The following is a 21,646-nucleotide window of genomic DNA, read 5'->3' as shown; positions in this document are numbered from 1 at the left end:
CTCTTCAATCAGATATCAAATGTGAACTGGATTAAAAGGTACATAAAAAATCCTCATAGTTTCTGGAATATTATACCTCATTTTGTTTTTCTGAAATTCAGAGGGCTTACTTTTTTACTACAATGTCCATATATTGTGGGTAAACTTCGTGTGAAACTGGTGGCTTTTCACAAGCAGGCTTTAATGTGCTGGGCTTTGTTGTATAAACACAACTTTTCACCTCATACATTTTTTATATGGAACAATGGGTCGATATTATATAGAAACAAGATGTTATTTTACCATAAATGGTTCTCGCAAAACATTGTCCTTGTCAGCCAATTAGTTAATATTAGTGGGAATCTATTTACGCGGAGAGAATTTATGGAAAGATACTTTGAGGTTTCAAGCAAGGAATATGACACTTATTTAAGCTATACCTAGTGGGATAAAAACTTTACTTCAGAATAATGCATATTTTGGAATATCTCCGATTGTAAGCGATATCCAGGTGAATGGCATAGGTCTACTGGATACGAAATTCAACAATCGTTTATTAAGGGATATTTTCTACAGGAAGTCTATTCCCTGCGATATTTTGTTGGGCTTCATCGTTTGATGTAAACTGGCGCCGTGCTTGGCTCACTCCACACAAATGTATTCTGACCAATAAAGTAAAGGAGATCTCCTTTAAGATTATCCATAGATTCTATCCGTGTAATAGCTTGATTTCTAAATATATACCTGATGTTACCAGGGAATGTAGTTTTTGTGAACTAGAAACTGAATTTATTGAACACTTATTCTGTCATTGTTTATATAGTGAAGTGTCCTGGACTGATGTAAAACTATCTTGACATCAAAATGCATACAACCACTGAAATTTCTAAGTATTTTATTAGGAAACATTTTCATACACAAATCAAAATTTATGAAGAAAAAACCCCTTTTCTTAATTTTTAGAGTCATTGAAACGTATACAAAACAAAATGTTAAAAATAAAAAATCGCTACATGTCTATTTGAATTGATATAATGTGGATTAGTTTTATTTTTTTTTAATTCTAATTTCTTTGTGGAATACCTCTGGCTGTTATGTTTGTTTTGCATGTTACTGTTAATAATTTCTTTTTAAAACGCTTAAAAAATAAAAACGTCATTGTCACAGCTCCCCTAGTGGCAGTAATTATATACATACATTTAAATGCAAATACCTAGGAGGCAAAATATACAAAATAAAACATAAAAAAATATGACCATACATATGTGTTACATACACATGGCATATGCTTGAGTACCACCTTGACAACTCTGATTGCATGCCTCAATAAATTAATACTAGAACATTCTTAGCCAGGATTATTTATTTCAAATCAAACTTTGTCACATGCGCCGAATACAGCAAGTGTAGACTTTTCCGTGAAATGCATACTTACAAGCCTTTAACCAACAGTGCAGTTCAAGAAGTTTAAGAGAATATTTACCAAATAAAGTAAAAAATGTAATTGAAAAATAATTAAAACTAACACAATAACATAACAATAACAAGGCTATATACAGGGGGTACCGGTACCGAGTCAGTGTGCAGGGGTACAGGTTAGTTGAGGTAATTTGTACATGTAGATAGGGGTGAAGTGACTATGCATAGATATAGATAATAAACAGCAAGTAGCAGCATTGTACAAAACAAATGGGGGGGGTCAATGTAGCAGCGTATCTCGTCTCCTAATAACTGCATTACGGTGCAAGATAGACACGTCATCTTTTGCATGTTTTTTTATATATTTTTTATTTAACCTTTTATTTAACTAGGCACGTCAGTTAAGAACAAATTCTTATTTACAATGACGACCTACCCCAGCCAAACCCTAACCTGGACGACGCTGGGCCAATTGTCCCTATGGGACACCCAATCCCGGCCGGTTGTGATACAGCCTGGAAACCAACCAGGGTTTGGAGTGATGCCTCTAGCAATGGGATGTAGTGCCTTAGACTGCTGTGCCACTCACGAGTCCCAAGCATGTCTTTTTTGTTGGTCCTGTCAATGTTGAGTGATCACACGCCTCAGCACACATTTGCAAGCAGGCAAAGTAACCTAAGTGGGGAAGTTTCATAGTATTTCTGATTAACTCACTACCAATGAATGTTATTTTTAACAGATATCCATGGAACCACGACTGAAATATAGGCCTACACTCAGATAAAAAGGTCCCATCTACAAACTAACAGGATTCTTCCGCTGTCCCTATAGGAGAATCCTTTTTGGTTCCAGGTAGAACCCCTTCTGTGTCTAGGTGGAACCCTTTTGGGCTCCATTCCACAGAGGGTTCTACATGGAGCCAAAACGTTATCTTTTGGTGACAACCAAAGAACCCTGTTGGAACTCCTTTCTCAAAGAGTGTACTCAACAAGTTTAGCCTGTTAAGTTTACACCATTTGATTCTGTACTCAAACATCTGCCTGGTACTCAAGATAACATGCAACATAGCACCACCACCTTTGAAGGTTTTCGTCAACCTCTGCTCAGACTTGAATCACAGTGTTCCAAGAACCTCCACCAGGGGTGACTGGTGTATCCTCAAACGGACAAAAGCAGACACAAGAGGCACCACACACTCATTTTAGATCCCAAGGGGTCTTTATTTTCATACTTTTGCTCTCACTCTCATCACTATCTCCTTTGCCCTCTTCTCAAGTCTTTACTTGGAACTACATCCATACACACACATACTATGGCATCTTGCTTACATTTCTCACATTTTAGGCATTCAGCTGAGGCCTTGGATGGATCATGTTACACTGAGATGGGCACAGGGGTATATGTACAGTCATTTTTAGTGTGGTGGCAAAGTAGTTGAACAAGAGAAGAGGATGTGGTTACATGTGGAGGGAGAACAGTGAGGGTGGTGGGTTGAGCACCTGTCGTGAAGCTGATTGGTTTCTCTGGCTCATCACATCTTGACTAAAATAAAGAGATTTAGAAATTAGTTAGACATTGCCATAGTTCAACAGCTGAAAAGCCATCATTAACATACTCCCAGAGATAGCAATATATTCAGTATTCACTGAATGACGTAGCCTACCCATCCCCATTCACAACTGTATTAATCAATGAAATAAATGATACAATAGCACATTCAATGACATTATTATTGTAGACTATAGACTACTCCTCTACCTTTGTACAATAACGTAAGAATTGAATGAAATAGCGTACCCATCCACATTTACAATTTAAATGATCAATTAGATAAATAATACTAGCACATACAGTTACATTCCTATAGAATATGCTACTACTGTATCCACACTATATTAGGATACTGTTGTGATTTTGTCAGGCATGATTTTAGGTCTTTGATATCACAACTTCATTTAAATATAGCCTACTTACTACTCAATTGGATCAAGGACATCTTGGTAATTATTTTCATCGTCTCAAAAAAGGAAACTATCTGGGGCAGACACTCGAAAATCGCTTCTGCCGCAAGTTAAAAAATAAAAAAAAATGTCATTAACGTCTGTGTCGCCGCGGAGCTCTCAAATACCGTGCCAGTGTCTAACTCTAGGAACGGTCACTGCAATCCGTATTCCTTGGGACGTCCTTACCCTGAACTAACACTAAACGTAACCATTTTATACATTTATACTTGATAGCGGTGTGGACATCCCAAGGATCCCGAATAGCACGGACCCTCTGGGAAAGTCTATGAACTGCTCTATTCGACTGAAGGGACATCCCAAGGATTCCTAACAGCAGGACATCCCAAGGATTCCAAATAGAAACTATGAACTCATCTGAAAGCCATGGACACAACTCTTATTGGTTGTCTGATGTAGAACACAGTCTGTGATTGGCTAACAGCATTTAGATCTGTATACAGCGAGATAACATACCATGCCATGAGGTGTTGAGGGGAAAACAGATTATCTATAGATTGTGCATAATATTTTCTAGGCCATTAGCGATAACAGGAAATACACAAGCCGTAGGCTACACTATAGCTCAAGGTGGCGTCGGAATGTCTGCTTGTACTTTTCTAACATTTATGGTTGAGATTTAATTAATATAAACTATGCACATTATGACTTTCATTAACACGCGATGCAGGCGTCACGCAGACTTTAGTAAGGCGTTGGTATCATGTCATGTCAGGTGGTACGGTTGCCAAGGCTTATATATGTCCCTTATCACTCCCCATATTCTGTTGTTATGTGAATGATTGGCTGAGCCTTGGATACAGCCAGTATTGCTCCAAACGCGCATTGCTCCAAACGCGCAAAACTTTTCTCGTCGGATCTACACGAATCACATAGGTTACTTATTTTGGATTCAAAACGGCGAATTTCATCTAAAGGTGACTAGTTTGCATCCCTGCAATTCAGTTTCAATAAACAACTCAAGTTGAAACATGTTGTACCCCAACAATTATTATCAGTCCCATTGAATCGCAGATATATACACACTAATTAGTTCTGATCTGGTACCAAGGTTTTAACACCACAGAGGGCTCATAGTCTTTAAATGTGGATCACCTTCAACACAATAAAATAAACAAGAAAAATGATGTCATCACCTAATTTGAATAATTGGCCATGTGCATGTAATTGTGATGGACGCTGTAGGAAAGAGGAATAACGTTGTGGGAGAGACAAAAAGTGAGTAAAAAACACCTAAATATGTTTAGAACTACAAATGAGCAAGCTGCAGAGAATGGCAGTAGAAAGTATTTCTACTTTGCACATTCACCTACTGCAAATCTACAATTCCAGTGTTTTTAATTGCTATATTGTATTTATTTCGCGACCGTGGCCTTTTTTTGCCTTTACCTCCCTTATCTCACCTCATTTGCTCACATTGTATATAGACTTGTTTTTGTACTGTTTTATTGACTGTATGTTTGTTTTACTCCATGTGTAACTCTGTTGTTGTATGTGTTGAACTGCTTTGCTTTATCTTGGCCAGGTCGCAGTTGTAAATGAGAACTTGTTCTCAACTTGCCTACTTGGTTAAACAAAGGTGAAATAAATACAATTTATTTAAGGTTGATTTCTACGCCAAACTTAGTGATGTAAAAAAACACATGACAACTCAAAAACATACTCAAAATGCAAAGCCTTAACAGTTCCACCCAAAACAAGCTGCCATTTATGTTTGACTCTGCAAAAAAGGCTGAGGCCACCATGGCATTAGCTATCGCTGAACACTGTTCCATGCTGGCATGTGATCACATTGAAGAAGCATGTAGAGCTGCTTTCTCAGACTCCACTGCTGCTACCCACTTCAAAATGCACAAGACAAAGTGCACAGAAATGATTAATGGTGTTCTAGCACCATACTTTCTGAAAAAGGTAGTCGCAGATGTGGGAGACCAGCGTTTCAGCCTCCTCCTCGATGAGTCCACGGATGTAAGTATTTCCAAGGAGCTGGGGGTTGTGATAAGGTACTTTAGTGACACCAAGCAGACAATTGTATCAACATTTCTGGGGCTTGTTGAGTTGGAGGGAGGAGATGCCAAATCTATAAAGCCTGTGCTGTTGTGGCTTTCCTCAAAGTGTTGTCTTAAAAAGAGAAACTCCTGGGGAATGGGAGCAAAATAAATAAATACAGTAGGGGATGAGGTAATTGTTTGGGCTATTTATAAATGGGCTATGTACAGGTGCAGTGATCTGCTCTGACAGCTGGTGCTTAAAGCTGGTGAGGGAGATGAGTGTTTCCAGTTTCAGAGATTTTGGTAGTTTGTTCCAGTCATTGGCAGCAGAGAACTGGAAGGAGAGGCGGCCAAAAGAGGAATTGGCCATGGAGGTGACCAGTGAAATACACCTGCTGGAGGGTGTGCTACGGGTGGTTGCTGCTATGGTGACCAGCGAGCTGAGATAAGGCGGAACTTTACCTAGCAGGGTCTTGTAGATGACCTGGAACCAGTGGGTTTGGCGACGAGTATGAAGCGAGGGCCAGCCAACGAGAGTGTACAGGTCGCAGTGGTGGATAGTATATGGGGCTTTGGTGACAAAACGGATGGCACTTCTCTTGACTTTATATTGCGATTGGCAACTTTCATAAATTAGGTGCATTACCGCCACTGACCTCATTCGTCTTTCAGTTACCCACGTGGGTATAATCAATGAGGAGATGGCAACTGGGTACCTGCTTCTATAAACCAATGAGGAGATGGGAGAGGCAAGACTTTCAGCGCGATCTGCGGCAGAAATAGAACTGATTTCTATTTTAGCCCTTGGCAACGTAGACGCTCGTTGGCGCGCGCGCGAGCAGTGTGGGTGCAATAATTGAATTATATAGATTTCTAAATTTGTTTTGCAACGCTCGCGGTGTAGTCAGCCTGTTACAGTCACCAATGCTATGGATAACATGAAAACGGGTGGGTATAATTTGTGGAACATTCCAACAGGAATCCGTTCCAAAAACTTCGTAAAAATCAAGGTACCGGGTAGGGAGTGAGCTATGTAATTACGTTTTTCACTCACCACGTTTATTCTAAAAAATGTCTGTCTTCGTTCTGGTGGGCTCCACCATTTCTCATTCCTTGGTTTAGTTATTATTTCCAGTGTTCCGGCATTCGCCGGTGAACTCTTGCACCTCAATTAGGCTATGGTTGAAATGTAACTAATGACCGCTAGCCCCAGTATTTTATTAGCTAGGTGGCTTGTACTCAATTGTTACCTATGATACTGTATAAACCAGCCTACTCATACTACAGAAACATACATTATTTTGCCAAGTTCTCTCTGTTAATCCTGTTTCCCAAATATAGCAGGTAACTTGTGTTTGTGTCGATGTTGTTGAGTACAACTTGCCTAGTTAAATAAAGATTAAATAAATTAGAAAATTAAAAATATATGCTTTGACCTATTTCAGGTAACCTCAAGATGCTTGATTCACTATAGCTGCTTTTGAAGAACTTTCCAGTCGTTTGTGCTTTACATTCCGACTTTTGAATGTCTGTTTATTGGACATATATATTAGTGTCTAATAAAAAGAGTAACATATGTAAAGCATCCAATCTGTTTTAAGGTTCTAGTGTGTGTGTGTGTGGGTGGGTGGGTGGAGGGGGTGTACGTCCTCTTGATGTCCACTAGGTGTCACCACAGTTTCAATAATGTCACACCAGGTTCACAACATGTTTTCATGTGTAACAAATCAAATTGTATTTGTCACATGAGCCAAATACTACATGTGTAGACCTTACAGTGAAATGCTGACTTACAAGCCCTTAACACATTTTTCTTAAAGCTAAATTGTTGGTTAAGTAAAACATAAGTAACAAATAATTAAAGAGCAGCAGTAAAATAACAATAGCTAGGCTATTTTATGTATATATATTTATTTACGGACTCACTAAACACATGCTTCGTTTGTAAATTATGTCTGGGAGTTGGAGTGTTCCCATGGCTATTTCTCCAATAAAAAAACAAGAGAATCGTGCTGTCTGGTTTGCTTAATATAAGGAAGATCAAATAATTTACCTTTACTTTTACTCAAGTATGACAATTGGGTACTTCTTCAACCACTGTTCAAGACATTTAGCACCCAAGACCCAACATTCACTTGGTGGCGTAGACGTAGGAGTGCTGAACTAGGATCTGTTTAGCATTTCTAAGTAGAATGAATAACATTACTTTGACGGGGGGGGCTGACTCCAGTTCAGCAATCTTAGCCTGAGACATTTCATATATGCGTACTGTTCTACGATCAGCTTTTCCTAGATCATACTGAATAAATTGTCTCTGGAACAAGATTATATGGACAGGGGTGGGTTTGATCGTAGCTCAGCACTCCTACTCCACACCAGTTGCTATAACCGAACATTTTATAATCCAATTTCCCTTGCTGTCTAATGTCCTTCTGGAACCCACCTCAACATTGTTCTGTCAAGGCATCAAAAGCAAGTTTGCATGTGTAGCGTGGTTCGTTCTGCGTTGTGTACTTTTACTTAGGACACTGCCACAACTGATGGTTGGATCATTTTTATTCGACCTGCACACGAAGAAACAACACACAATATGTTAACCCTCGGTGCAGTCACAGCTCTCGGGCACCTTGCTAGTTGAAGGTCAGGCAAAAGAGAGCGGGAACTGCATGTGCACATTCAGTGCCCAACAGCACACTATACAATACAAGTAAAATTATATACAGCATAATTCGGACAAAATAAAATACATACCTGCACACAAAAAGACAACACACAATATGTTAGCCCTCGGTGCAGTCACAGCTCTCCGGCACCTGCGTGAGCACATAGCAACTCACTCAAACACGGTCCCAAATACTCCCGAGTTACAATAGGTACCCTAATTAGCGAGCTCGGTGAAAGTTGTTAACATAAATCTTTATAATTGTCCACATTGTAACAAAACCTATAGTTGCGTAACAGCACTTTATGTAACTTTACCACAGTTTTATATTGACAAATGACGGCGCCAAGGACAACATACCTTGCTAGTTGAAGGTCAGGCAAAAGAGAACAATAAGAGGGTGCGTAAGTACAGATAACCCGAGATGGACCAAACCAAAATATACAAAACTTTTACAATTAGGTGCATTTACAATATAGATATCAAAAAAAATGTGTACACCAAAAAATATCATTTAACTAAGCAGCTGTAATTAAATAAAGGAAACACATTGAATTATTATTATTATTATTCATATTAACATCCCCTCTTGACCTGGCCTACTTGAACTGTCCTTGTGTGCAACTTGGTGCATAATCTAGGGGAACAACATCACTCTACTACACATGCTCTTGCAAGGATTTTAACTCACAACTTCTCCTTTGGGAATTCACTACCATAACCACTGCTACAACTATTTCTAAGCTATCTTAACATGTGGGTTTCTTTAGGGGGACCAATATTAGGAACACCTTTTGAATGGTCTACAAAGCATGCCCCCAGGTAAAAGTAGGCTTTTGCAGAGAAGGGCTGTATTGTTACTCCACGACATAATGTTATCACAACTCTATTAATTGCTCCTCTGGGAATTGAACTCTTGAACCCTCGTTTGAGAATCAACTAGCATAACCACTACTCTACCGGTCAGACAGTTAAAACAAAGCATTTGGATGTATTGAAACTCCTTCCCCTTTCTCTCGTGCTATTACCTTACAACCTTATTCTAAAATCGATTACATTTACATTTTCCCTCAATCTACATACAATACCCTATAAGGACAAAGCGAAAATCGGGTTTATACATTTGAGCAAATTCATTACAAATAAAAAACAGATACCTTATTTACATAATGATTCATCCCCTTTGCTATGAGACTCAAATTGAGCTCAGGTGCATCCTGTTTCGATTGATCATCCTAGAGCTGTTTCTACAACTTCATTGGAGTACACCTGTGGTAAATTCAATTGATTTGACGTGATTTGGAAAGGCACACACCTGTCTATATAAGGTCCCACAGTTGACAGTGCATGTCAGAGCAAAAACGAAGCCAAATCTAATTTTATTTGTCACACACGCTGAATACAACAGCTGTGGACCTTACCGTGAAGTGCTTAATTACAAGCCCTTAACCAACAATGCAGGTCAAGAAATAGTTAAGAAAATATTTCCTAAGTAAACTAAAGTCAAAAAATTAAATTCATAAGTAACACAAGAAAATGACATAACAATAACGAGGCTATATACATGGGGTACCAGTACAGAGTCAATGTGCAGGGGTACAGGTTAATTGAGGTCATTTGTAAAGTGACTTTGCATAGATAATAAACAGCGAGAAGCAGCTGTGTAAAAACACGGGGGGTCTTTGAATTTTTTTGGCCCTTCCTCTGACACCGCTTAGTATATAGGTCCCTTGATGGAAGGAAGCTTTGCCCCAGTAATGATGTACTGGGCCGTACGCACTACCCTCTGTAGCGCCTTATGGTCAGATGCCCAGCAGTTGCCATACCAGGTGGTTATACAACCTCTCAGGATGTTCTCGATGGTGCAGCTGTAGAACGTTTTGAGTATCTGGGGACCCATGCTAAATATTGTCACTCTCCTGAGGGGGAAAGGTTTTGTCGTGCCCTCTTTACAACTGTGTTGGTGTGTTTTGACCATGATAGTTCGTTGGTGATGTGGACACCAAGGAACTTGAAACTCTCCACTTCAGCCCCGTCAATGTTAATGGGGGCCTGTTCGGCCCTCCTTTTCCTATAGTCCACGATCAGCCCCTTCGTCTTGCTCACATTGAGGAAGAGGTTGTTGTCATCAGGCCAGGAAGTTCTGAGGCATGGTTCCAGGGCTCAGGTCCTCTGGGAGGGGAGGGAGAGAAAGAGAATTAGAGGGTGCATGAGACAGGAGAAATACTCCAGATATAACAGATTGACCATAGCCCTCTGACACAAACTATTGCAGCATAAATACTGGAGGCTGAGATACGAGGGGTAGACACTGTGGCCCCGTCCAATGATACCCCCGGACAGGGCCTATGATGTAGTAGACCCTATCAGAAAACATTTAGTTACTTTTTGCATTTATTATACTTTAAGTCTTACATATACACAAAAACAACCCGTTGCTCAATTTTGGTGAAAGTTGGCCATTAGCTAACCACAACTTTCCTGTCAGAGACGTTCATGAATTACAACAACTATACCTTCACGATCTGACAGTGTGGGGTAGAGAAATTCCAACTAACGGGTGAAAAATTAACCTGTTTATTTCTGTGTATATGCAGAACTGTACACTAATAATAATAATAATAATAATAATAATAATAATAATACACTAATAATGCATCCAGTCTCTGGTTATTGGTGATACTTTCCATTCTGCCCTATTGTGACCTTTGACATCTTGCAAAGGGCCTTAAATTTCCACATTCTGGATGACATCCTGCCGAACTTTGTTCGCATTTCATTGTTTGATCTAGCGTGTGACTATTTTTTTCCCCCAGCACTTGTCCCATGTTGGCTGACCTACCATGCAGTTAAATGGAAAGGTGCTACTTGATGTAGACATAACATCTGATTTGGGATGAGGGGAAATGTCAATCTATGACAATTGAAATTGCTAATTTATTCTGCACATCGCTATATTTGTTCATGTAGACATACTTTGAATATGTTTAATATGTGGGTGAAGCATTTCATTTGTAGTCTTTCTTAATTTGTCGTTTTGAAATATATTTAACATCATTTGGTGGGATGTCTGTAAGAAATGACTTATGATGATCATTATTTCAATTTAGTGTAATGAAGGGGGCACATAATATGATTCACTATTCTCCATAAATATAAAAGCATTAGATCAGCAATAACTCATCACTCCTACTACAGGTAAATTCATTGGCATGAAGTTTGATACCCATATGACCCCACTCAACCCCAGGGGCCAAGTGTCAACATTCAATCTAACCTGGGGCCTTACGTATCAAGTGTCTCAGAGTAGTTGGAGTGTTCCTCTCGGATAAGTTTTGCAGTTTACAACAAGAATACGATTATAGACACATCCTAGATCAGCACTGACTGTTACATGATTTGTGGATGAAGTCCCAGGTCCCCCTCTGTCCATGTTATGTTGTTCATTTGGATCTTAACATGCCTTAACACGCTGGCAAAATATTGTAGTGCCAACCCCCCCCCCCCCCCCATCTTGAAGGTAGAGAGAAATGTAAATTGTTGAATTATTTACATGTACAATTCTGTTCATTTTGCCATTGTATGGGGAAAGGTTTAGCTTTTTTTATACATTTCATGCAATTAGACTCATTCTGCCATAGTGCAGAGAAAAGGTAGAGTATTACAGTGAATTTTCTGCAATTCTACACATGTTGCAAAGACTTATGCAATGTTAACCATATCTGAGTGAGAGTAACTAACGAAATCATTGGGGGCCTCCTGGAGGTTAGGGCCCTTGGGAACATGCTCTGCGTGCCCAGTCGGTATCGGGCCATTATTACAAGAAGTTTAGATAACTGGCTAGACTAACTTACCAATCTACATTTTTGTAGCTGACATGGCTAATTGTTACTCTGTGACTGACAATACTTTTTATGATATTTACTATATACATTTTTAGGATTGTGTGTTTTGTATTGTTAGGTATTACTGCATTGTTGGAGCTAGAATCCAACATTTTGCTGCCCCTGCGATAACATATGTGTATGTGACAAACCTTTATTTGCTAACCAACTGCCGATGCACAACCAAATCTCGACATTTCACCTTGTGTATTTTACTATTGTAACACAACAGTAAGTGACCGTTGTTAAAAATTAAATAATAATGATAATAATGGTCGGTGGCCCCCTAGCTACTGCTTATGTGGATTATGCCTGTAGCTCACTGTGGTTATGCGTCATAGCGCAATTCCATCCTCCTTGGAAGTAAGCATTGCTTAGACATGATTGGGCAAATCATGTATTTAGAAATGATCATTGATTGCAGGGGGGATATGGTTCCATTTTTTTTAACTAATGTAATTCACTTTCAATCCATGTTCTTTACATTCAATGTCAAATTCTGCATACTGATTATTTCCATTCAAAAGAGGTAACTGATGTAGAATGTAACAGGTCTCAATTTAATTCTGAATGGACCCCAATCTGGCTTGGTAAACTATTTGAAGCACTAGGGGACATTTTTCCAAATAACATTCCATATAGTTAGCCTGTAACTGTCTGGAAAACCTGTCCTATGTGTCATCTCCATACTTATCAGAATGCCAAAAAGAAAGAGGGCCCCAACTTTTGATGACATTGCCTCAGTTGTTAAAAGGCTAGGCCTCTCACCAGACGAAGTTACAGCAGCGTGCTACCATCAGGAAAATGTATTATCTTCTGTGCTGGACATTGAACTGGAAAGGTCGAACACCCTCAGCTATCGTCGTCAACTCTATGACTGTCACGACTTCTGCTGAAGTCGGTCCCTCTCCTTGTTTGGGCGGCGTTCGGCGGCCGACGTTACCGGCCTTCTAGGCACCGCCGATCCACTTTTCATTTTCCATTTGTTTTGTCTAGTTCTTACACACCTGGTTTCACTCACCCAATTACCTGTTTATTTTTTAACCCTCTGTTCCCCATGTTTGGTTGTGAGTGATTGTTTGTTGTATTGTGGGCTTGGTAATTCTCTTGTATTTTGATGACTTTGAGTAAAGTTACTTTTATTTACTCATCTCTGCTGTCCTGCGTCTGACTCCTCTGCACCAGCTATACATAGATCCTTACGATGACGTGTGGAGTAAGGGAAGGATAGCCAATGCGCAACCCCCCCTCTGTCTCCCAGATTGCCCACCTCTACCCCAGGTCCCCCAATCAATTGCCCAGCAAGTAAACACCACACGCCTGCTGCCTTTAACACCAGCACAAGCAGCTGAAATGTTTGAAACTGTTGATGCCGCTAACGTATCCCACCTCCCACCACTACACCCCAAGCCTGGAGATATTTTTATATTTTAAGATAGTTCCTCATCATGTGATGACTGGAAGGCAGACCAAAAGCGTAGGATTCAGAAGGGATCCCACAGCCATACTCGCCATTCACCAAAACTAAGGGTGCGGTAGTATGCAGGGAAGGAAGCACCAGGGCTCCAAAAAAGGGAGTATGAGTTGCTGCATCAGCCTCATACTGTGCTAATTCACTACTTTGGTGAGGAGGCACACGCCGCTGTCCCCCACCCCCACGGCAACAGCAGCAAGCAAGGGATTCCATCTGATCGGCTCCCTCAATTATAGATGAAATGTCCAGGCGAAAGACTGAAACACCCAGCAAAGTACACTCAGACATGACCAATAACCCACCATCACCCCCAAATGCATCATTCATGGCAGAGTACCAACCTCGCAACTTGGCACAAGTGAAGAACACAATTCGCCGAGCAAGTGACGTCACTGTTTTGGACCAGGACGAGTTGGTGACAACACATATGATGGGTGACATTTGTCACCCATATGGAGACTCGACCCGCAACCCTTCTGGTGGTGGCAGCACCAGAAATGGTTGAAGAGGCCAAGGCAGTCAGCTTTTAGATTTGTATCACCAAGTCATTGTCAGCTCAAGCTATCCCTAGCAAAACCCATTTCCTTAACCAGAAGCCCAGACAAACTGCAGGAAGCTAGAGTGGACACCATAAAAACTCAGCATTAGCAGGCCAGTCTTTTTTATTTTACCTTTATTTAACCAGGTAGGCCAGTTGAGAACAATTTCTCATTTACAACTGCGACCTGGCCAAGATAAAGTAAAGCAGTGCGACAAAAACAACAACACAGAGTTACACATGGGATAAACAAACGTACAGTCAATAACACAATAGAAAAATCTATGTACAGTGTGTGCAAATGTAGTAAGATTAGGGAGGTAAGGCAATAAATAGGCCATAGTGGCGAAATAATTACAATTTAGCATTAACACGAGTGATAGATGTGCAGATGATGATGTGCAAGTAGAGATACTGGGGTGCAAAAGAGCAAAAATAAATAATACGGGGATGAGATAGTTGGGTGGGCTATTTACAGATGGGCTGTGTACAGGTGCAGTGATCGGTAAGCTGCTCTGACAGTTGATGCTTAAAGTTAGTGAGGGAGATATAAGTCTCCAGCTTCAGTGATTTTTGCAATTCCTTCCAGTCAATGGCAGCATAAAACTCGAAGGACAGGCGGCCAAAGGAGAACATTTTGTGAAATATACCTGCTGGAGGGCGTGCTACAGGTGGGTGTTGCTATGGTGACCAGTGAGCTGAGATAAGGCGGGGCTTTACCTAGCAAAGACTTATAAATGACCTGGAGCCAGTCAATTAATCAATCACAATGTATTTATAAAGCCCTTCTTCCATCAGCTGATGTCACAAAGTGCTGTACAGAAACCCAGCATAAAACCCCAAACAGAAACCCCAAACAGGTGTAGAAGCACGGTGGCTAGGAAAAACTCCCTAGAAAGGCCAGAACCTAGGAAGAAACCTAGAGAAGAACCAGGCTATGAGGGGTGGCCAGTCCTCTTCTGGCTGGGCCGGGTAGAGATTAAAACAGAACATGGCCAAGATGTTCAAATGTTCACAGATGACCAGCAGAGTCAAATAATAATAATCACAGTGGTTGTCGAGGGTGCAACAGGTCAGCACCTCAGGAGTAAATGTCAGTTGGCTTTTCATAGCTGATCATTCAGAGTATCTCTACCGCTCCTGCTGTCTCTAGAGAGTTGAAAACAGCAGGTCTGGGACAGGTAGCACGTCCGGTGAACAGGTCAGGGTTCCATAGCCACAGGCAGAACCGTTGAAACTAGAGCAGCAGCACGGCCAGGTGGACTGGGGACAGCAAGGTGTCATAAGGCCAAGTAGTCCCGAGGCATGGTCCTAGGGCTCAGGTCCTCCGAGAGAGAGAAAGAAAGAAAGAGTGAAAGAGAGAAAAAAGAGAGAGAGAGCATACTTAAATTCACACAGGACACAGGATAAGACAGGAGAAATACTCCAAATATAACAGACTGACCCTAGCCCCCCGACACAAACTACTGCAGCATAAATACTGGAGGCTGAGACAGGAGGGGTCAGGAGACACTGTGGCCCCATCCGGCGATACCCCCAGACAGGGCCAAACAGGCAGGATATAACCCCACCCACTTTGTCAAAGCACAGTGGGTTTGGCGACGAATATGAAGCGAGGGCCAGCCAACGAGAGCATATAGGTCGCAGTGGTGAGTAGTATATGGGGCTTTGGTGACAAAACGGATGGCACTGTGATAGACTACATCCAATTTGCTGAGTAGAGTGTTGTAGGCTATTTTGTAAATGGCATTGCCGAAGTCAAGGATCGGTAGGATAGTCAGTTTTACAAGGGTATGTTTAGCAGCATGAGTGAAGGAGGCTTTGTTGCGAAATAGGAAGCCGATTCTAGATTTAATTTTTGATTGGAGATGCTTAATGTGAGTCTGGAAGGAAAGTTTACAGTCTAACCAGACACCTACGTATTTGTAGTTGGCCACATATGCTAAGTCAGAACCGTCCAGAGTAGTGATGCTAGTCGGGCTGGCGGGTGCGGGCCGCGATCGGTTGAAGAGCATCCATTTAGATTTACTAGCATTTAAGAGCATTTGGAGGCCACGGAAGGAGTGTTGTATGGCATTGCAGCTCGTCTGGAGGTTTGTTAACACAGTGTCCAAAGAAGGGCCAGAAGTATACAGAATGGTGTCATCTGCGTAGAGGTGGATCAGAGAATCACCAGCAGCAAGAGCAACATCATTGATGTATACAGAGAAGAGAGTCGGCCCGAGAATTTAACCCTGTGGCACGGCCATAGAGACTGCCAGAGGTCCGGACAACAAGCCCTCCGGTTTGACATAATGAACACTATCTGAGAAGTAGTTGGTGAACCAGGCGAGGCATATGCATATAATATGCATATCCTACCTTCTGGGCCTGAGTAGCAGGCAGTTTACTACAGGCACGCTTTTCATCCTGACGACAAAATACTGCCCCCTACCTAAGAGAGGTTAAGAGCTTTTATGTCAGCATTTCACTGTAAGGTCTACACATGTAGTATTCAGCGCATCTGACAAATACACATTGATTTGTTACACATGAAAACATGTTGTGAACCTGGTGTGACATTATTGAAACTGTGCTGACACGTAGTGGACATCACGAGGAACTACAACCCCCCCCCATACACACACACACACACACACTATAACCTGAAAACAGATGGGATGCTTTACATACATTGCTCTTTTTTATTAGACACTAATATATATGTCTAATAAACAGACATTCAAAAGTCGGAATGTAAAGCACAAACGACTGGAAATGTTCCTCAAAAGCAGCTGTAGTGAGTCAAGCATCTTGAGGTTGCCTGAAATAGGTTAAAGCATATATTTTACATTTTCAAATGTATTTAACTGGGCAAGTTGAACTCAACAACATCGACACAGACACAAGTTACCTGCTATATTTGGGAAACAGGATTAAAATAGAGAGAACTTGGCAAAATACAATGTACATTTCTGTAGTAAGAGTACGCTGGTTTATACAGTATCATAGGTAACAATTGAGTACAAGCCACCTAGCTAATAGAATACTGGGGCTAGCGGTCATTAGTTACATTTCAATCAAAGCGATATTCTAATTGAGGCGCAACAGAGTTCACCGGTGAATGCCGGAACACGGAATAATAACTAAACCAACGAACGAGAAATGGCGGAGCCCACCAGAATGAAGAGAGACATTTTCCGAATTAACGTGGTGAGTGAAAAACGTAATTACATAGCTCACCCCCTACAGGGTATCTCGTTCTTCCGCTATATGACTTTATATGCGTTTGTTGGCAAATTTATATTTAAGAAGATTTTGAAACGCGTTCCTGTTAGAACGTTCCAGAAATTATACCCACCCCGTTCCACAAATTATACTCACCCCGTCCCACAAATTAAACCCACCCACAAACAGACAGACACTTGCAGAGCAATGGGTAGGAGACTGTTGCCTGTTGATGAAAATGTGTCTTTGAATTACACTTTATCTGAGTACCCTTTTGAAATGGAAAATGATAAACTCCGTTCTCTGGATATTACTCTTGCTCGAAAGTGGTAAGTCTGTCTTGCCAAACTGTGAGTCAATTACAAAAGTAGGCTACTATCATGTTACATAACTATTGTGTAAATTATGTGAATAGGCTATTATTACAAAAGTGCAGAAAGAAATGCTGTTCTAATTTTGCTTTTTGGTCATGTCGTTATTGTAAAGAGAAAATGTGTTCTCAATGACTTACTGGTTAAATAAAGGTAAAAATAGTCTCTTAATGTTCATGAGTTAGAAATGTGATCTAGGCTACACCTAGGAGCCATAACTACGACTCAATGGAACACATTTTTTTAAAATAAATAATACAAAGACAATACAAACAAAAAAGTAAGTAGGTCACTGCGTGCTGTAAAAGTAGAAATAAATTAAACCTAGTCTATCATGTGCTTGGCTTGCATCCGGGATCACCTACAGGATTTAGTCCTGTTAATGTCTTGTATTGATGTAACTATTGCCAGTAGCCTATGTTTTCTTTCTTCCTTTCAGATCTGATTGATGCTGTAAATGTGTCTGGAAAAGAGGGAATGAAAGTAACTTTACCGACTGGACTTACTGAACTACCTAGTGGCACTATTATATCATGGTCTTTCCCATTGAGTCGTTCAGATTCATTTGATAACATAGCTCTGCTGAATGCTGGTGTGATTAAAACGGACTACAGTAGGACGTTCAAAGACAGACTGAAGCTGGATACTCAGACTGGATCTCTCACCATCAGAAACCTCACCATCAACGACTCTGGACTTTATAAAATACTTATCATCAATACCCAGAGTTCATCTGAGATTGCAAATCTAACTGTCTATGGTGCGTGTCTGGCTTCTTTTTTTTTACTTCCCTTTTCTCAATTTTCTCATTTAGTCTGTTACCCAGAGTTGTTTTCAATGAAGATCAAAAAATAACTTTGTATTTAGAGTTTGAAAAAGAAATAGCCCACTTCTTCATATATGTTTGGATCTCATTTATGACATCTTCGTTTTTACTGTTAACACATTATTTTAAATCTATGTTTGTCATTGAGTCACTGCTTAATCATTCTGCTATCCCAGCCTCAGTGTCTGCTCCTCACATCAGTCCCTCAGTGGACAGTCCATTTGAAAAAGTGAGCTGTTCATTGGTGTGCACTGTGAAGAACGGGAGAGAGGTGATCTTGTCCTGGTACAGAGGAGAGAAGATATTCAACCAGACCAGCAGCCCTGATCTTCTCGCCAATCTCTCTCTCCCTCTGGAGTTAAACAAAAGAAACATTGACAACTACAGCTGTGAGGCTTCCAACCCCGCTGACTCAAAACCAACTCCACTCAACATTGAAACGCTCTGCCCTCAATTGTCCTCACGCTCTGCCCTCACAGGTATGTCAACACTGCATATAGTATTGTTTTTCCGTTTTGTGGATCAGTCAGGGACCGTAATGACAGACCAGTAAATAGCAAGCTCTGTTTAAAATGACCTCACCAGAGATTTCATTGGACAGAGCCAACCCCCAGACAGATTGTTTGCTCTTCGTTTCCTCTAATTCTAGGGGGAGATGGATACCAGCTGAAGCTCACTAACAACTTATTTTGTAGGATAGTAAGGTGAAAAATAACCAATTGTATTTTTAACATTAAAACCTGAGGGCAGTTTTTACAAAATCCCTCATCATGCGTATTATCGTATTTCTTTTAACTTCTGTAATTACAGCATGCTGATTTCTGTATTTATTTGCCCATGATCCTTGTAGCCAACCTTATAATACCTTCATCAATGTCGTTCATCAGTATTGACTAAAGTACATGGCATGGGTTTGAACAGCTGAATTTCATTTAGACAGGAAGAATATCGGCTTCAGGTGAATACAGCGCAAGGCCACATACAACATACAGTTGATAAAAAAAATATAGTAGATGAGAAAAAGTTAATGAAAAAGATATGACAGGCAATGCCAAATGAGTGACTGAACAGTTCTCTTCCTCCCCACCCTCCATTTTACTCCTGACAGAGTCTGGTCCCAATCCTGTCGCAATCACACTGGTCACATTGTTAGCAGTTGGGATAATAAATGGTTGGAATATTCTGGGCAGTTAAAATAAGAAAATGTGGAGGTAAGTACAATCTGTGTTACAGTTCACATCATACAGAGCACCCTGAAGGCAACAAACTCAGAACATAGGTTATTGTGTAATATTATGCTTTTTCCCTTTATTTCAAAGAGAAGAAGAATGATGATGATGTGAACTTTCAGAGATCGGTAAGGTCAATGTGTATGAATGTGTGCATGCACTATGTGCATGCATATTATGCTACTTGGTTTTCTATGCAACTTCTGTATCTGTGAACACACACATTTAGGAAGGAAGTGGTCACTTGTTGTTGGCTTGTATAACATACCAGCCAATGTGAAAATACAGAATATACAAGAACAAGCATAGCATGCAAATATACTGAAGAAAAATATAAACGCAACATGTAAAGTGTTGGTCCCATGTTTCATGAGCTGAAATATCCCTGAATTTTTCCATACGCAGAAATAGCTTATTTCTCTCAATCGTTTGGCACAAATTTGGTTACATCCCTGTTAGTGAGCATTTCTCCTTTGCCCCAAAAAATCCATCCACCTGACAGGTGTTTATATCACGAAGCTGATTAAACAGCATGATCATTACACAGGTTCACCTTGTGCTGGGGACAATAAAAGGCCACTCTAAAATGTGCAGTTTTTTCACACAACACAATGCCACAAGTTTTGAGCGAGAGTGCAATTGGCATGCTGACTGCAGGAATGTCCACCAGAGCTGTTGCCAGAGAATTGAATGCACTCTTCTCTACCATAAGCAACCTAAAACATTGTTTTATAGAATTTGGCAGTACGTCCAACCGGCCTCACAACCGTAAACCACGTGTAACCATGCCAGCCCAGGACCTCCACACCCAGCCCAGGACCTCCACATCCAGCTTCTTCACCTGCAGGATCATCTGAGACCACCCACCCGGAGAGCTGATGAAACTGAGGTGAATTTCCCCAGTGGGTGGGCCTTTGCCCTCCCAGCCCTACCCATGACTGCGCCCCTGCCCAGTCATGTGAAAACCATATATTAGGGCCTAATTTATTTATTTCAACTGACTGATTCCCTTATATCAACTGTAACTCAGTATAATCATTGAAATTGTTGCATGTTGTATTGATATTTTTGTTCAGTATAGTTGGATCTTATTGAATTACAGGTTTCTGTTTCTATTTGTTTTATGTGCTGACTTTACAGGTTGGGGATATACTGGTATCTGGCACCGGAGGAATCTGTTTACCAGAAGAGTCTGTTTTGTACTCAGATGTCAGAATCTTACCTTTTGTTCAGACAGGACTGGATTCAATCACTCCTCTCTCAAAGCTGTGACCTTGGAGTGGTTTAGAGGCTTGTGTGTCTCAATGACCCTGAGAGCTACGCCGGAGGGGGCTTGGGCCCCTGGTAGGTTTAGCCATTCCGGATTGGTCTTAGGTCAGGGGCCAGACCAACGACAGCATTGGTCCTACATGTTTCACGTTGGTATGGTGCAATTGGTAGGCAACCATACCACAATGTCAAAGTTACATGCTGTGTGTAAGTCTTTACTGTAATTTTAAATGTGTATTTTTCATGGTGTTGTACATTACTTTGCAAGAAATGTGCTTGATAAAAATGCAATTTAATTGTTGTTGTTTAAGTCTTAACATTTGTCAACCACAAAGTTGACCTGGTCCTTGTGCTCCAGCTCCGCAAATTACATTTCCCCTCAAAAAACACAAAAAAAACTAAGATTTTATACCGATCTCACATTTATACCTTTCATTGCCACTAATGTATAATTGAGTAGATGTCATTTCACATACAAATAGCACCGCTATTTATTTGCCTGCTGCATGCTGTGTGTCTTTACTGTCATTTTAGATGCGTACTTTTTCATTGTGTTGTACGTTACTTTGCTAGAAATGTGCTTGATAAAAATACAATATTATTGTTGTTATTTAGGTCATAACATTTTGTCTGAAAACCAGGATTAGTAGTATTTAAACAAGCAAATTAGTTCAATCATGGCACCACATCCACTCCCTGAAACAGTTTTACCATTTATTTTCAAAATGCTTGTAACCGACTGCCCAAACCTGCTGATCTCATGGGCATGCTTAAAC

At 40.6% G+C, this 21,646-nt stretch overlaps 1 protein-coding gene and 1 long non-coding RNA gene across 3 annotated transcripts; one reads left to right on the top strand and one right to left on the bottom strand.

Moving 5' to 3' along the window:
• Window positions 1-2,593: 2,593 nt before the first annotated feature.
• On the bottom strand, window positions 2,594-8,270 carry LOC115191971 (uncharacterized). The gene is made up of 3 exons (XR_003877816.1): window positions 8,224-8,270; window positions 7,854-8,036; window positions 2,594-2,940 (listed from the first exon to the last, which is right to left on the bottom strand). It is a non-coding gene; the product is annotated as an uncharacterized LOC115191971 (long non-coding RNA).
• An 8,769-nt stretch (window positions 8,271-17,039) lies between these two features.
• Window positions 17,040-19,576, top strand: LOC115191970 (uncharacterized). 2 transcript variants are annotated; one of them, XM_029750037.1, is made up of 4 exons: window positions 17,040-17,160; window positions 17,986-18,306; window positions 18,549-18,851; window positions 19,481-19,576. In XM_029750037.1, the coding sequence occupies exons 2-4, from the start codon at window positions 18,024-18,026 to the stop codon at window positions 19,564-19,566; spliced, it is 672 nt and encodes a 223-aa protein (XP_029605897.1). In that variant the 5' UTR covers window positions 17,040-17,160; window positions 17,986-18,023; the 3' UTR covers window positions 19,567-19,576. The 2 variants fall into 2 exon arrangements, with proteins under 2 accessions (XP_029605897.1, XP_029605896.1); XM_029750036.1 differs by lacking the exon at window positions 17,040-17,160 and adding an exon at window positions 17,323-17,504.
• The last annotated feature ends 2,070 nt before the right edge of the window (window positions 19,577-21,646 follow it).

The sequence above is a fragment of the Salmo trutta genome, chromosome 4, assembly GCF_901001165.1.
Source record: "Salmo trutta chromosome 4, fSalTru1.1, whole genome shotgun sequence".
Classification (NCBI taxonomy): Eukaryota; Metazoa; Chordata; class Actinopteri; order Salmoniformes; family Salmonidae; genus Salmo; species Salmo trutta.
The sequence above is the reverse complement of the archived record's forward strand: the minus strand, read 5'-3'. Positions and strand labels throughout refer to the sequence as shown.

Excerpts from the sequence above, each read along its gene's own strand:
- LOC115191970 (XM_029750036.1), top strand. The coding sequence starts at position 17,462 with ATGATAAACTCCGTTCTCTGGATATTACTCTTGCTCGAAAGTG. Across the intron at positions 17,505-17,985 it reads ATTACTCTTGCTCGAAAGTG|ATCTGATTGATGCTGTAAAT; the intron begins GTAAGTCTGTCT and ends TCTTCCTTTCAG. Across the intron at positions 18,307-18,548 it reads TGCAAATCTAACTGTCTATG|CCTCAGTGTCTGCTCCTCAC; the intron begins GTGCGTGTCTGG and ends CTGCTATCCCAG.